Source organism: Phycodurus eques, chromosome 10, assembly GCF_024500275.1.
Source record: "Phycodurus eques isolate BA_2022a chromosome 10, UOR_Pequ_1.1, whole genome shotgun sequence".
Taxonomy (NCBI): Eukaryota; Metazoa; Chordata; class Actinopteri; order Syngnathiformes; family Syngnathidae; genus Phycodurus; species Phycodurus eques.
Window position 1 is genome coordinate 17,912,423 of NC_084534.1, and position 16,190 is coordinate 17,928,612.

At 42.2% G+C, this 16,190-nt stretch overlaps 1 protein-coding gene across 8 annotated transcripts in view; it reads left to right on the forward strand.

Moving 5' to 3' along the window:
- Nucleotides 1-16,190, forward strand: part of LOC133409086 (mitogen-activated protein kinase kinase kinase 12-like) — a 34,082-nt gene that overhangs the window by 14,423 nt on the left and 3,469 nt on the right. For 3 of the 8 annotated variants that reach the window (XR_009769363.1, XR_009769364.1, XM_061688648.1), the window contains exons 6-14: nucleotides 1,598-1,756; nucleotides 1,874-1,982; nucleotides 5,526-5,635; nucleotides 7,253-7,369; nucleotides 7,501-7,638; nucleotides 7,791-8,490; nucleotides 9,593-9,660; nucleotides 10,975-11,275; nucleotides 15,473-15,587. Coding sequence is in view for 5 of the 8 variants with exons in the window: in XM_061688648.1 (XP_061544632.1) it covers nucleotides 1,598-1,756; nucleotides 1,874-1,982; nucleotides 5,526-5,635; nucleotides 7,253-7,369; nucleotides 7,501-7,638; nucleotides 7,791-8,490; nucleotides 9,593-9,660; nucleotides 10,975-11,275; nucleotides 15,473-15,550 (1,780 nt within the window). In the remaining 3 variants the exon portion in view is untranslated. The other 5 variants (XR_009769362.1, XM_061688647.1, XM_061688645.1 and 2 more) reach the window with 5 other exon arrangements.

The following is a 16,190-nucleotide window of genomic DNA, read 5'->3' on the forward strand; positions in this document are numbered from 1 at the left end:
CAAATGTGCTTGCTAAAAATTGTGTTCTTTCTTAATGTCTTTGTAGATAGTCATCCAGCTCATGGTAATTTGCAAAGGTTGAATGGAGGCAACTCCTTGTTTGGTGAATTTGTTGTGTTTTTTCTTGTTTTCAAAAACGTTCAAAAATGACTTCGGCTATTAGGCTAATTATTAGGTATCAATCCTTCCATTTTCTAGCTAGAGTCTATCCCAGCGAACGCATAATAATTTATGCCTTTTTTCTCTAAATGAATACTGATAGTGATAATCATTATATATTCTTAATAGAAGTACCCAACTAATAACTATTCTTATAATATTACAACGTCAATCTAAAAATTATAAAACTTTTCTCTTGAAACAATACAAAATTTCATGTAAAATTATAACCTTTTTTTTCAGACTTTGTTTATTGGGCAAAGTTTTTTAGGAAAAGAACACTAACACAAACTATTTAGGAATAGAACACTAACACAAACGAACAACAGGCACATCAGTCAGGTAATAATATACACCATGAAACAGCAACAGGCATCTAAAGCTGGAGTAGAGGCATATGACCCACACATCACAAAATTATAACTGTCGAAAAAAAAAAAAATATATATATATATATTTTTTTTTTTAAATATAGGCCTTTAAAAATAAAAATGTGCTCCAATCCTATTTTTGTGTGGTAATTATAGTACAAATAAAAGAGCGGTACACAAGTGCATTTTAACGCCAGAGACCTCTGAGAAGTTTAAGAGGCCAAACAAACTCGCATACATGCCAAATGCTAACCAAACTTGTGTTATAACATCATGTCTTGACATAAATATTGACTTATCATTTGCTTACAGCTGAGTTATGAGGGGGGAAATTACGCACTGAAATCATTTATAGTTAATTTACTCAATGCATCCGATGTCATACCAGCAGCGAGCATTGTAATAGTAGTCAGGAACAATTAGTGCTGTTTTTTTCCCCTTTAAAACACTGCTAAATAATTAAGATTTTTGTTATCCATCCATCCATCCATCCATTTTCTGAGCCGCTTATCATATTTATCAAAAACTAGTCTACTATGACTGAATCCTTCAATTACATAGTTTTTCTTTTACTCTAACCATGCTGAACCATGCTGTTTGTTCAAGCAAAGAAGGAGATTAGGTGCGAGATGTCAACGTTACAAATGTAAACACGCCATCTGGATCCTGTAAGTGAGTGATGCTCTTGGCTCCTTGAATAAGTTGTCACCATGGCAACAGAAGGAAGGCGCCAACAACAGACTCTGTAGATTTCTAACCTTCCCATGGGGGTTCATCAATGACAACAATGACTTGTTAAATATTTTGGCGATACCAGATAAGTGCAGTATTTCATCATTTGTTATCAAAGTGGAAATCGTTTAAAAGTTATAATTTCCATATCCGAAGGCTTTAGCGGTTCATGCAAGATAAAGTGTCCATCATCGATAAAAGTCACAGAAAGCCAGGATGCATTTACTTAAAGTTTAAAGCATGACATTTTGGTAATGCCACCTTTCATCTGTTCCTGTCACATCATTTGGGAAATAAATGTGTGTCATATCTCCCTGTTGTCTCTGTGAGTGCAGGTCTTTCGGCGTTGTGCTGTGGGAGATGCTGACAGGAGAGGTACCCTACAAGGACGTGGACTCCTCTGCTATCATCTGGGGAGTGGGCAACAACAGCCTGCAGCTGCCCGTACCCGACAGCTGTCCCGACAGCTTCAAACTGCTGTTGAGGCAAAGCTGGTGAGCGGGCGGGAAGATAACCCAAATGAAGTCATTTTCAGAAAAAAGCAATCCCACATTAAAAAAAGAGGCCATTTTCTCTTGCTGCTTTGCCAATTAATTCGGGTCTCCAAACAGGAATTGCAAACCAAGAAACAGACCTTCGTTCCGACAGATTCTCCTACATCTGGACATCGCTTCAGCGGACATCTTGTCCACCCCACAAGAAACCTACTTCCAGTCACAGGTAAAATTCTTCTACACCTGGAAAAACCCAAATTTAAAAACACTTCAAACGGTAAAACATAAAAAACAAGACTGAGGCAGGTATCCTATAGAATAACAACCAGTCCTATTCACACCTATGGACAATTTACAATCTTCAATGAACCTGACATGTATGTTTTTGGAATGTGAGAGGAAACTGAAGTACCCGGAGAAAACCCACACCAGCACAGAAAGTAAATGCAAACTCCACATAGAAAGTATTCGAACCCAGAACCTCTCAACTGTGAGGCAACAGTGCTAATCACTCCCTATGTCACCATGCTGCCATATTTTTTACATGCTGTATTTTTTAAATATATTTAAATGTCTTTTGAATAACTTTTCCACTAGGGTTTGGGGTTGTTATTCTTAAAAGAAAAAGGAAATACCCGTTTTCCCCTGCACCTGTGAGTTGATATGTTAGTATAACCTGTGTTTTTATAAGTGATCCCAGCACAAGTAATTAAAATCTATAGTGTTTCTATCAAACGTATTAGTGAATGAACATCATATCATATGCATGTTAGTCAACTGATGTACGGAGTTGCAGAGCCGGCACATCGAGGACGGGTGAGCACGGCAAAACGAGCCCAAGTTAAGCGCCCCTCGTGAGAAGGGTTGGGCATAGAGAATCGACCGGAACCGGGACCAACCCAAACCCAAACACCCCAGCCTTGACGCCCGCACCACGCCCACCTTGTTGAAGAAACGGTGGAAAACAACAAAGAAGCGGCAAAAATCAACAAAGAATACCGCGCAAAGGAATCCCCCCCGACGCGCCCCTAGACCCAGCCCACACCGCATGGAGCCCCAGCGAAGCCAATCCCCAGTCAACCGGGTGAGCGAAACCACAAAACCGAGACAGGCAACAAGGCAAACGGCTGGCCGCAACCCCTACACCGACGGTCCCCAGTGCCCACTCCAGTCCCCAAACAAACTCAATTGTCGAAGACAGAAAGGGGGGGAAAAAAAAAAAAAAAAAAAAAAGAAAAAACTCAACACCGAGCTAAAACCGCAGCAACCCCACACCACAATGAACCAGAACAAAGCCCATCAAAAAAAGGAAAAATCACCGGCGACGTGCGAAGTCCCCCACTCTGCTCCAAAATGCCAAGCCCCAGCGCGCACGGCCCAAAACAAGAGGCCACAAGCCCTAAACAACAAGCGAAGCCAAAACCCGCACACACAAACCACCCAATGCCATGAAGCAGCCCCAAACAACCACTTAGACAATATTACATCCAACCCCCAGCCAAAACACCAACCAATGAATACCAAGTCAAACGGGCCACCCCCACACACACTGCCCTCCAGCCCTCAGGTCCAACACCAATACTGGCCACAGAGAACCCCAAGTCAAATGCCCACCCCAGTCCACGCCGCCAAAAAAATTTACACCCACAACCCGGATCCCCCCCCATCTAAACCACACAAACTTTTCCGACCCAGCCCCCCAAAAGAACCAGAACCGAGGATCACCCGAAACTGAACCATGGGACCGGCGGGGCCAAAAAGGTAGGGGGGGGGGGGAGTGAAAACCCACCACCCACCCTATTATTATGGTTACCAGGTCCCCGACTCGTAACCATTATCACTGTATCGTGATTGTGTGTGGTGGGGTGTAGTGCATTAAAATTGGAGAAACTTGTGGGGGTGAGGAGAGACAGTCACAGGGCAATAATGACCCGCCACAGTCACCCCTACCCAGGCCGACCAGCTCCCCAAAGGATACGCAAATGTGTGTAGTGCATTAAAAACCTGCGGGAGAGAAGCATGGCGGGCCAGAATGCCGACCCCCCCCCCTCCCCCACAGACGGGTGTATGATGCATTAAAAAGCTGGAGGACCGGGTGCACAGCAGTGAAGGGGGGGGGTGGGTCGCAATCAGACCGGAAACCAGCACAGATGTGTCAGGGCCCGGCGCCCACCCGACCGTGCCTGGTGTCAGTCCCCCAGGGGACCCTGAATGAGTATGTACAGTACTTTTGTTCTTTCCACATAAACATACTGCACTTATTTACTGGACTGACTAATAAAGAGCTTGAAGCAAGCATACTTCACCTATTTTTTTTGCCAAAATGCACAAAAGTACCAGTTCTAAAAATATGTGGTATACTTTCATTTTTGACGGTTGGGTATCGCTGTACTTTTCTAGTACCAGTATACCCTGCAACCCTAGACTATTTGAGTTCCCTCACGGGATTAATGAAGTATGAAGTATCCATCTATCGTCTGAGAAATACAGTAACTCCAGGAGTCACATGTTCCCCTCCATTGTTTGTTGGTACTGAATGTCTAATTCTGACTGACGCATTCAATGTGGCGTGGTTTTCGCAATTTCCACATTTTCAAGAGCACAGGCAACCCCAAAAATAGCTCTTCAGCTAATTGCAAAGAATCCCATTTTACAAAAAAATCCCGAGTGAGAAGTGGCTCCGTTCCCCTCCATTGTTTGTTAGTCTCCTTCCGACTGATACATTCAATGCCATGTGTTATTCACAGTTTCCCCCATTTTGAAGTGCAAAAGTAACCCTAAAAATAGCAGCTAATTACATTGCATCCCACTAACGAGAAGTAGCTCAATTAAAAGGGACGTTACAAATGTTTATCCACTGGAAAACCTGTGAAGGGCTCCATTAATAATTTGCTGTCAAAGGCATGACATTTGTTTCCAGTCTGGTGAGGCTAGAGCGGGGCCCCCTTCGGGCCTCCTGGGAGCCAGCTAATGATTGAGCTTCCTTTGAGCCTTGAACATATCGCTGCTGTTGTTTCTTTGTGTTTGTCGCGTTACACTCACTAATTCCCAGCCAGCCACCATCATTTGCAGCCAGTCGACTGTGTCATCGCAAAAGAAGGGTGTGTGTCGGGGGAGCCGAGAAAACACACATTCACTGGACAACGATGCAACACATACTGCCAATTTTGTTCAAAGGTCACGGCGCAAAACCTCCATCGAGCACTCTCCACTTATCCTTTATTTCTCCCTGTACCCCCCGGTCCTACATGGTTTCTGTCCTCTCTGCCCCATAATGGATTTTTCCCGTGACGTCGGGAAGAAAAATTTGCCACTGCTGGAGTGTATTGATTTCTTTAATGGTGTGGAGCAGAGAGCGCGCAAAAAAAGGGCCTGGCGATATTGAAGAGTGCACAGCCAGTCCATTAGCTTAATAAGAGCATCACTCATGCACAGAAACACACACACATACACACACACACACACTGACCTCCACGCTATGACAGGTATCAAATTACGGCTGTCACGATTCAGTGTCCATGTTTTTGTGTGTTCACGGCATGTCAGTTCTTGTTCACTTTTGCTCCCCGAGTATTGATTGTCATTAATCGCCCGAATGATTTTTGTCTCCATGATACAGAAGATTCCTAATGTTGCTGAAGACCTAAATGTTATTTTAATGTGTTTGTATTATCAGGCAATTTAAGTGTTATCATTTTTGGTTTGTTCAGGAAAGGTCCTCATGGCCCAGCTCCTCTGTTTTGATTGGGTTTTTGATATTTCCTTTTAGGCCGAGTGGAGGGATGAGGTCAGGCATCACTTTGAGAAGATCAAGTCCGAGGGAACGTGTCTTCACCGATTGGATGAGGAGCTCATCAAACGGCGCAGGGAGGAGCTGAGGTCAGATCCTCCGCAATGTGGAGCACACCACTAAGGCAATGTAGCAACCGCAAGATGCCAAAGAACTCAAATTCAGCCTTTACTAAATGCTATGATGTTTTGATGTGGGTGGAAAAATTCAAGCAATTTGCAAACTTTCCTTGGAAATTCATTGGAATTGACAGGAGGTTTAGGCACATTTATTCTTTATATTTGAAATGTTAAACGTTCAATTTAAAATTTACATACATCATCATCTATGTGCCTTTCTACCTCAGTCACACTTTAGGAATGCAGTTAAAATACGAAGTACATTTAAAAAATATATTTTAAAAAAATAATAATTATATGACAAATATGAATTATTTGTTTTACATATAATGTAATTTAAAATTTTACAGAAATACATTTCTGTGTTTCAGGTTTGTCTGTAAAGGTAATCTAAATGTTGAGAAAAGATTTTGCAGCATAATATTTGTTACACTACTCCATATATAATCTATTGTATTAACGTCAATGAATTAACAGTGAAAACAAAAATGAGATTGGTCAAATATGTTCATGTAAAACAAAGGTAGCTTTTTTTAATGTTTGTATTAGTGCAGTCAATCAATAAAAGTGAGGATCTTTTTTTAAATGACCCCAGATGTCATTAAACTCTATATGAAGTGTCAGAATTATCCATCCATCCATCCATCCATTTTCTGAGCCGCTTCTCCTCACTAGGGTCGCGGGCGCGCTGGAGCCTATCCCAGCTGTCATCGGGCAGGAGGCGGGGTACACCCTGAACTGGTTGCCAGCCAATCGCAGGGCACATACAAACAGACAACCATTCGCACTCACAGTCATGCCTACGGGCAATTTAGAGTCTCCAATTCATGCATGTTTTTGGGATGTGGGAGGAAACCGGAGTGCCCGGAGAAAACCCACGCAGGCACGGGGAGAACATGCAAACTCCACACAGTCGGGGCCGGGGATTGAACCCGGGTCCTCAGAACTGTGAGGCTGACGCTCTAACCAGTCGGCCACCGTGTCAGAATTATTCGTGTTAAAATTATTTATTATTGTGGTTGTCGTTTCACTTATGTCGCTACATAAGCGGGATAACATATTACTAAAATCACTCTATTACGGCAAACCACAACCACAATAATAAAATACGTAGACCATTAAAAATTGTAATAAGTCCTTAAATTTGTTTTTAGAAGCTGTCACGAAATAAATAAAAATGTCACAAAATAAGAAGTCAATTAAATAATTGTAAAAATGTAATGATAAATTTCAGTACCATTAGCCACTAAATAATAGCTAAAAATATCCTGATACAAAATTTTTTTTTTTTCTATTACATGAAAGATATGGATTAATAAATACAAATGCCATCAAATAATTAAATAAATGCAATTCAATCAATAAAAATCTCACAGAAAATAAAACTGAGCCTTATCATCTTACAAAAGGCAGAATTTTTAATACAATTCTTATCAACTCATTAACAAGGACCGTCAATTGAGTACAATATTTGTATCTCTACATAGTATTAACAAGTAATATACTGTAGGACAGTAAAGCCGTATGCACTAAATTTCTAGACTCAAGTCAATATTATTGTGGGGTTGTTTTTTTTTCTCTATACAGACATGCGCTCGACATCCGGGAGCACTACGAGAGGAAACTGGAGCGAGCCAACAATCTCTACATGGAGCTCAACGCTATCATGCTGCAGCTGGAGCTCAAGGAGAAGGAGCTGCTCAAGTACGAGAGCTCACCTCACCTCACCTCACCACACTTCCAGACGACACTGACGTCACCGCACGGAGCAACATGCGCTGTCTCGTATCGCTATCAAGTGAAGCTTTATTCTGTGTGTGTGTATGTAACCTCAGGAGGGAGCAGTCACTGGACAAGAAGTACCCGGGCTGCTTCAAGCACCACAGCTCCAGACAATCGGCCTCCTCAAACTCCATGGAGAAACTCATGAAGAAACGTAACGTGCCTCAGAAGCTGCCAGTGCACAGCAAGAGGTCAGTGAGATGCGCTCAACAAAGCGGTAGAGAATGGATGGATGGATACTGAAAAATTCTAGTCAGATTATGAGTTTAATCTCATGTAATTTTTATTTTTGGGGGGCGGCGGGAAAGATTGTGAGTTGAAATGTATTCTTTGTCTCCTACAGGCCAGACTTGCTCAAGTCAGAAGTCATCCTTCCCAAACTGGACTCCTCCATGACCCAGGTGACTATTCCCACCAAGGGCTCCACATCGCCCGGCCGCTCCCGCCGAGGGAAGCCACGCTACAGGAAGGCGGGCAAAGGCAGCAGCAGCGAGTTGGCTCAGCTGAAGGCCACGCTGTCTTCGTCTTTGGCTATGATAAGCGCCACCACGTCGGTCCCCAGCAGCAAGCAACGTCTGGACGCCAGCGCCGCGCTCAGGGGACTGCAGCACGACTTGCTGCTCAAGAAGATGTCCTCCTCCAGCCCCGACCTCATCTCCACCACGATGGAGGCAGAGGGACGCAGGAAGGGCCAGCCCGGTCCCGGCCTGGACCGGGCGGGCAGCCAGAGCGCCTCGGCCGGGTTGGAAGAGGGCGGCCCGGACACCCGCCCCGACGTGAGCGCCGGGACGGAAGAACTAGCGGAAACGCCCCCGCGCAGCGACACGCCCAGTGAAGACGCCGCTTCCGTCCCATTTGCTAGCAGCCCCGACTCGCCAGGCGGCAGGGGGGCGGCGGCGGGGCGACCGTCGTCCACCGGGAGCCCCCGTGTTCCTCAGGACGGCGAGGAGAAGGAGGAGGGCGCGGTGATCACGCGCTCGCCCAGAAGTCAACGCCTCACGCCATCAGCGCTGCTCTACAGAGCGGCAGTCACACGCAGTCAGGTTAGATGACCGTAGAACAGGAAATGGAGCTCAGCCCAAAATGAGCAATACATCCATCCATTTTCTACAGCACTTGCGGGTGATCTGGGGCCTATCCCAGCTGACTTTGGGCAAGGGAAGCAGGATAGACCCTGGACTGGTCGCCAGCCAGTCACAGGACACACAGAAACAAACAACCACTCACATTCACACCTATGGACAGTTTAGAACAGGGGCATCAAACTCCTTTTGTTATGGTTTCCCTCAGAGGGCCGTGCTGACTGTGAAAACCAAATACAGTGAACTCTGCATATTTGCGGTTAGCTCTTTTTATACTCGGGCCCAAGCAATGACAGTATTGCTTTGGCGCCGTCTAGTGGCGTCTTGATGTCAAGAAAAGTTGGTTGAAGTTGAATTGAGACGTTTCATGTCGTGCTTTCAGGAGAGTACGAATTACTCGCACATTTTCGCTATTTGCGGTAGGGCTTGGTCCCTATCCGCCACGAGTAGTTCACTATTAATGTATGATCACCTCATCATATTACATACACAATTTCCCCTGCATCTGGTTGTTGTTATACAATATATTTGTAACATCAAATTTAATTTGAAATCAGAAGTCTTGGAAAACAGTGGCAGGCCATTATTGCCCAATTTATGTTCAGAAAGGATTCTGTGACAGTATATGCTGTTAAAGTGAAGGGGAAAAAAATGCAATTTTTGTATCGTTTTTCTGTCAAAATGAAAAGAACAAATTCATTGAGCAAGAAACATGAAGTAGACAGTTTATTTGCTTTAGGGCAGGCACTACATGAAATGACGTCCGAGGCCAGATCTGGTTTTGTCCAGTTTGACACCCGTGATTTGGTGTCTTAAAATAACCACGTCTTTTGGAAAATGGGGGGGGGGGGGGGGGGGGGAATTCAGCTCCCAAAGCCAATTTCACTGAGCAATATGAAAGGAATTATGTCAACCAAACACTATCGTACTTTCATTCCATTAAGATATGGAATGGTCTAATGTTATAAATCAGTGGTTCAATCGTTACAGAAACACCAACCTTTACACTTAGTAAAGGTTGTATGACTTTGTGAATGATTGAGCGTGTGAATGCTCTCCACAGAGACGTGGCGTGTCGTCCGAGGAAGAGGAGGGAGAGGTGGACAGCGAGGTGGAGCTGCCCACAAGATGGTGAGTGTTCACCGTTTTAGACTGGAGTTAGTGTGTGTGTGCGTGTGTGTGTGCGCTGTGTAGTGATAAAATAGCAGGAATAGCAAGCATTTTGTTTTTGTCTCATGTTCCATTTGCATGAGCTAATCATCTTCATTGTGGAATACTAGAGCATCACCATACACTTTGGCTCCATCAATTATTGAGTTAAAACAATACATATTTTATAGTAAAAAAAAAAAAAAATGTACCGGCATTACCAGATAACTAGCAGCCCCTTACTGCTCAGTGACTTTTTTTTTTTTTTTTTTTTTTTCTCAATGTCTTTATGTCTCCAAAGTGTTCTCTGTCAATTGACTGTCTGTTGTCGTACTAGAGCGGCTCCAACTACCGGAGACAAATTCCTTGTTTGTTTTTTGGACATACTTGGCAAATAAAGATGATTCTGATAACAAAAACATAACACTTCCATTTATCTGAAGAAAATGTTTAGGCCATTTAATTGCTTAAAAAAACAGCAGACTTGTATAATCCTGCAAATGGCTGATTTTTGTTTTGTTTAAATCATCTAGCTAATTTTATTTAATTTTACCTATATTTGTCAAGTATTTAATTATTTTTGTCCTATTTTCCACTGATTTTTTTTTCCTTTCACTTATTTTTAATATTTATAAATGTAGAGTATATAGTAATAACTGAATTTAAGTCAGTTATTTCATTGTTTTAAATATTTAAAAATCAAAACTGTTTTAATGGTACTTAATTCATTAAACTGGAAAAAACATTTCACGAGCATTTTATTTCAATTTCATATCAATAGTTTTATCAGCTTTATTTTTAATACATTTATGCATCATATATTATATATATATAATACAGTAGTTCATAATTTTTAACTCAAACTGTCAAAATAGTGCATTTCTCCAAGCACTAGATACTCAATAACTAAATTCATTATTTTACAAGCCTTTTTTTGTTTGTTTAATTTGATTGAAATTTGTCTAAACTTGTTTTTCTTCATTTAATTTGAATACATTTATTTAACAAAATGTAAAAATTATTAACTTTTTAATTTAAAATTTGTATTAACCAATAATAATTACTTCAATCTATGGAGGGCTAGGAGTAAGTAAATACATCATTAAATAATACATTTAAATGTGTCATTATCTCACCATTTATTTAATGGTGTACAGTATTTATTTAGTCTCTCCTAGCCCTCCATAACAATAAACGGTTGCTTTCAAGCTACTGTATATAGTGAGGTATTCCCTACTAACAGTGTCTCAGATCCAATAATAATAAGCAGATTGCGTTCTTCCCGTTTTCTCCCAGGAGGCCAGCTAGCATCAGCAAATGCCAGTCGCTGTCCACGTTCAGCTCTGAGAACCTGTCGGTGTCAGACGGCGAGGAGGGCAACACCACAGACCACTCGCACAGCGGCACGCCCGACGTGGTCAGCACCAACACGGACGAGCGCCTGGACGACAAGAGCGACGATCTCCTCTCGCAGGGCTCCGAGATCCCCGCCGACCCCTGCGACCCCGCCCACGCCGCCTCCGACGGCCTGTCCGAGAAGGAGGCTGCCGTCCGCCACGTCAGGACGCAGCTCGCTGCTCACGACCACAACTACGAGGTGGGTTTCGTTTTCAAGGCCGCGGCCCATTGGGCTTCCTCACATAGTCGCAAAAGGTTCAAATCGGGATATAGAATTCAATTCGAATTCATGTTCAATACCAATAATTGATATCATTAGAATGCTCATTTCTTAATTCATCTAATTATAATGATAAACCTATTTAATTTAAAATGTACAGTTGAATCTAGAGGCTTACGTACACCATGTAAAAAGACGTTTTTTTTCCTCACCATCTGCCATGAAATAAGACTACTTTTCCTGATCTCGGTCAATTAGGATTACCAAAATTATTTGTATTTGCTAAATGCCAGAATAAGGAACGAAGCATTTTTTCATTTCTTCAAAGTCAGGCGTTTACATATACATATGAGTTGTACAATAGTAGGATTACTACGACTTTAAACAATTTGGAAAAACCCAGATGAAGATGTCATTTCTGTGGAAGCTTCTGATAGGTTTATAGACATTTGAATTAATTAAAGACACACCTGTGGGTGTATTTGAAGGCACACCTAAAACACGCTGCTTCTTTGTGTAGCATCATGGAAAAGTCAAAAGAAATCAGCCAAGATATCGGGAAAAGAATTGTGGACTTGTGCAAGTCTGGTTCATCCTTGGGTGCAATCTCCAGATGCCTGAAGTTGCGAGGTTCATCTGTTCAAACAATTATACGCAAGTATAAATACCATGGGAATGTCCAGCCATTATGCCGCTCAAGATGGAGTTGTGTGTCCCAGAGATTAACGTGCTTTTGATCTCAAATTTGCATATCAACCCAAAAACAAAAGCGGAAGACTTTGTGAAGATGCTGGCTGAAGCTGCTAAGAGTGTGTCGTTATCCACAGTGAAACGAGTACTGTACTGACATGAGCTGAAAGGACTCTCCGCCAGAAAGAAGCCATTGCTTCAAAAGAAACATAAGAAAGCAGTTACAGTTTGCAGATGCATACAGGGACAATTTTTGGAGACATGTCCTGTGGTTTGACCATAGCAAGCATTGTTACGTTTGGAGGAAAAAGGAGGGACGCTTGCGAGCCCGAGAACACCATCCCAACTTTGAAATATAGGGTTGACAACCTCATGTTGTGGCGTTGTTTCCTATAGGAGGCACTGGTGCACTTCACAAAATAGATGGCGTCATGAGGAAAGAACATGTGGAAATATTGAAGCAACATCAAGACATCAGCCAGCAAATGGGTTTTCCAAATGGACAATGGCCTTAAGCATACTGCCAAACCGGTTACAAAGTGGCTTTAGGATAACAAAGTCAATGTTTCGGAGGGGCCATCACAAAGCCCTGATGTTAGTCCAACTGAAAATGTATGAGCAGACCTGAAAAGGCATCTGCGAGTAAGGCAGCCTACCAATTTGGCTCAGTTACACCAGTTCTGTCCAGAGCAGTGTAGCCACACTTACCTTGAAAAAGTACCCTAATTACCTGATCTTAAAAGTAACTTAGTTACTTTGCTGATTACTTGATTTCAAAAGTAAGCTGGAAAAAAAGTTACTTTTGGCAGCTGCCAAGTGGCAGGAATATCACTTATCCGCAGTACAAAAAAAAGCATTAGCTTAACCGTACCCATGACTTGGTAATGTACACCACACGTTCCAGAATGATGTCATCAACATGAAGCAATAACTTCAATATTAGTGTAGTTGAAGCCACATTAAATGAGCAACTTCGTGCAGATTTGACGAGCCAACACAGTACAGTAAGTACCGCAATGTAAATAAGCACACCGTGCCCAGCGCACTGCCGATTGCGCTCCGTGAAAGCAATTTGTGCGCGCGCGTGTACGTAAAGGGGAAAGACACGCACACACCCACCACAGTAATTTTGATGCGAAGCGCGAGAGAGCTTTTTTTCTTACTACGTGACGTCAGCCGTGCAGCGCGTTCAACCAGCTCGCAGACGAAGTCGAGAGTTCTCACTTTTCATTGTAAATATGATTTAAGATATGTATTGGAAGTCCTTCAGTGAGGCAGTCCTTACCCTCAATGACCGATTGGTGATTCAATATGAATAATGAACCCACAATGCATTGCGTGTTTAACACGCCAGTAAACCTATTGTTGGATTGAAGAAGTAACTGTAGTGTAATGACTTACTGAAACACGTGTCGCTGCCACCGCCACGCTTCACAGTAGGGATGGTGTTAGCCAGATGATGAGCAGTGCCTCTTCTCCTCCAGGTAGAACGCTTGCAATTCAGGCCAAATAAATTCCATTTTGCTTTCATCATATCAGAGAAATGTGTTTCTGTGGGGTCCGAGAGTCCTTAAGGTGCCTTTTGGAAAAACTCCAAGCAGGCCGGCATGCGCCTTTTAGTGACAATTGGCTTCCGTCTGGCCATTCTACCATAAAGGCCTGATTTGTGGAGTGCGTTAGTCATGGTCGACCTCCTGGACGGTTCTCCTATTTCCGCAAGGTAACGCTTGAGCTCCGCCTTAGTGACCGTAGGGTTCTTGTTCACTTCTCTGACCAAGGCCCTTCTTGCCCAGTTATTACTCAGCTTGATCGGACGGCCAGATCTAGGAAGGGTCCTTCCTGGAGGTTCCAAACTTCTTCCATTTCCGAATACCCGAGACCACAGTGCTTTTCGGGACCTTCAATGCTGCTGAAATTCTTTTGTATCCTTCCCCAGATTTGTGCCTTGACACAATCCGGTCTCTGAGGTCTGCAGACAAGTTCCTAGACTTCATTGCTTGGTTTTTGCTCTGATATGCACTGCCAACTATGAGATCTTATATAAACAGGTGTGTGCCATTCCAAATGATGTTCAATCAACTGAATTTACCACAGGTGGACTTTATTCAAGTTGTAGAAGCATCTCAAGGAAGACCAGTGGAAATCAGATGCACCTGAGCTTTAGTTTGAGTGTCATGGCAAAGGGTGTCAATACGTATGTATGTATGTACCTATTATGTTTGAATGTATAAATGTTTTTATAAATCTACACAAATGTCTGAAAATATGTTTTTACTTTGTCATTATGGGATATTTTAGGTAGATTTTTTTTTTTTTTGAAGAAGAAGAAAACTATACTCAAATCAGCTTTAGAATAAGTGTAACAGCAAAATGTGGAAAACGTGAAGGGGTGTGAATACTTTCTGGTGGCACTGTATGTATATTAAGAAAGATCATTACAAATATTTGTAAAAATAAAGGACTCATTTCTAATGTATGCCTGGTACTCTCGGGAACCGATTAAACAAACATCTCCAGCCATAATTTGAGAAAATTCATTATCATAAAGTCATTATATAATTGTGGAACAAAATGGGAATACAAGAAAAATATCATTATTGTACAAATAAAAGACTCATCTCCAATAAATGCCTGGTAATCTCTGTGTAAATGACTATAGGAACTACAAGTATATTATTTGAAGGCATGATTATTTGTGGGACATCTACAGTCACCTCTAAAGGTTTTTGAATGCCAAGGTCAATTCGTATGTATGCTGAAGACATTTGGGTTTGAGATCAAAAGATGAATATGGGACAAATGTTCAGAATTCCAGCTTTCATTTCATGATATTTACATCTATATGTGTTAAACAACTCAGGACAGAGCACCTTTTGTTTGAAGCCATGCACTTTTCAAGTGAGCAAAGGTATTGGAACAGACTTTATGAAATGAACTTAAAAGTGAATAAACATTTCATATTTGGTGGCATAACCCTTACTTGCAATAACTGCATCAAGGCTGCGACCCCTTGACTTCACCAGACTGTTGCATTCTTCATTTGAAATGCTTTTCTAGGCCTTTACTGCAGCCTCTTTCAGTTCTTATTTGTTTCCGGGGGTTTCTCCCTTCCGTCCCGGACGAAAACCTTCTCCAGAGTGGTCAGGACCGCAGACTGGGCTGAAGGTTCACCTTCCAAGACAATGACCCTTAGCACACAGCTAAAATGACGAAGGAGTGGCTTCAGAACAATTGTTTGAACAACTCAGTGACTGTTCTTGAATGGCCCAGCCAGAGCCCTGACTTAAACCCAATTGAGCATCTCTGGAGAGACCTGAAAATGGCTGTCCACCAACGTTGACCATCTAAGAAAAAAATTGACCTTGCCGTTCCAATACTTTTGGAGGAGACTGTATGTACGTTTCGTAGAAGGTAATAAACACCTGCTAATAAACACCTGACTCCCAATAAGCGCCTGACTTTTTTTTGTTTGTTTTTTTCTCCAAGGTTCTCTACGACGACTCAGACTGCGATAGCGCCGAGCTGGACCACCCGAGCTGCGTGGACCCCAGCCAGAACTGGTGAAATCAACCACCAGCCCAACCTCGTACTGTAGACGGGGGTAATTATACTCCTCGTCATCACACACGCGCACACACACACACCGACAGGAAATAAGGACTTTGTGAGCGGCCTGAACAAAGTGTGTGTGATTTCTCACTGTGTCACGTGATCATGATGGAATCCTATCAGGTTTTGTTTGGCCTAATTATGCACTGTTGTTTATTTAATTAATTAATTTATTTATTTATCGTGTTAAAGAATGTTTACATTGTGTCGTCGTGGATTACGTTGCCATTTTCTACGTGTACATAAAAAAAAGCCGTACGTGTAAAATGAACAAATTTCTAATGCGTGAGATTGTATCATTTAAAAAAACAAAACAAAAAACAAAAAAAAGGTGCTGACGTTTCTACTTGTTGACCACAAAGCTTTTTTTTTTTTTTTTTTTGTTTGGAAGTAGAATGTATCCTTGCTTGCGCATCCCAACACGGGGAAACAAAAGAAGTTATGTGAACAAAGATGAAGCAATATGGCCAATAAAGTCTTTAGCAACATTTACTGGACTATTTCTCTGTATGTATAAACTTTTTTATGTTTTTTATTTTGGAAAAAAAAGTATGCTTCTGATATATAAATATTGGATATCTATGGTTTAGGTGGC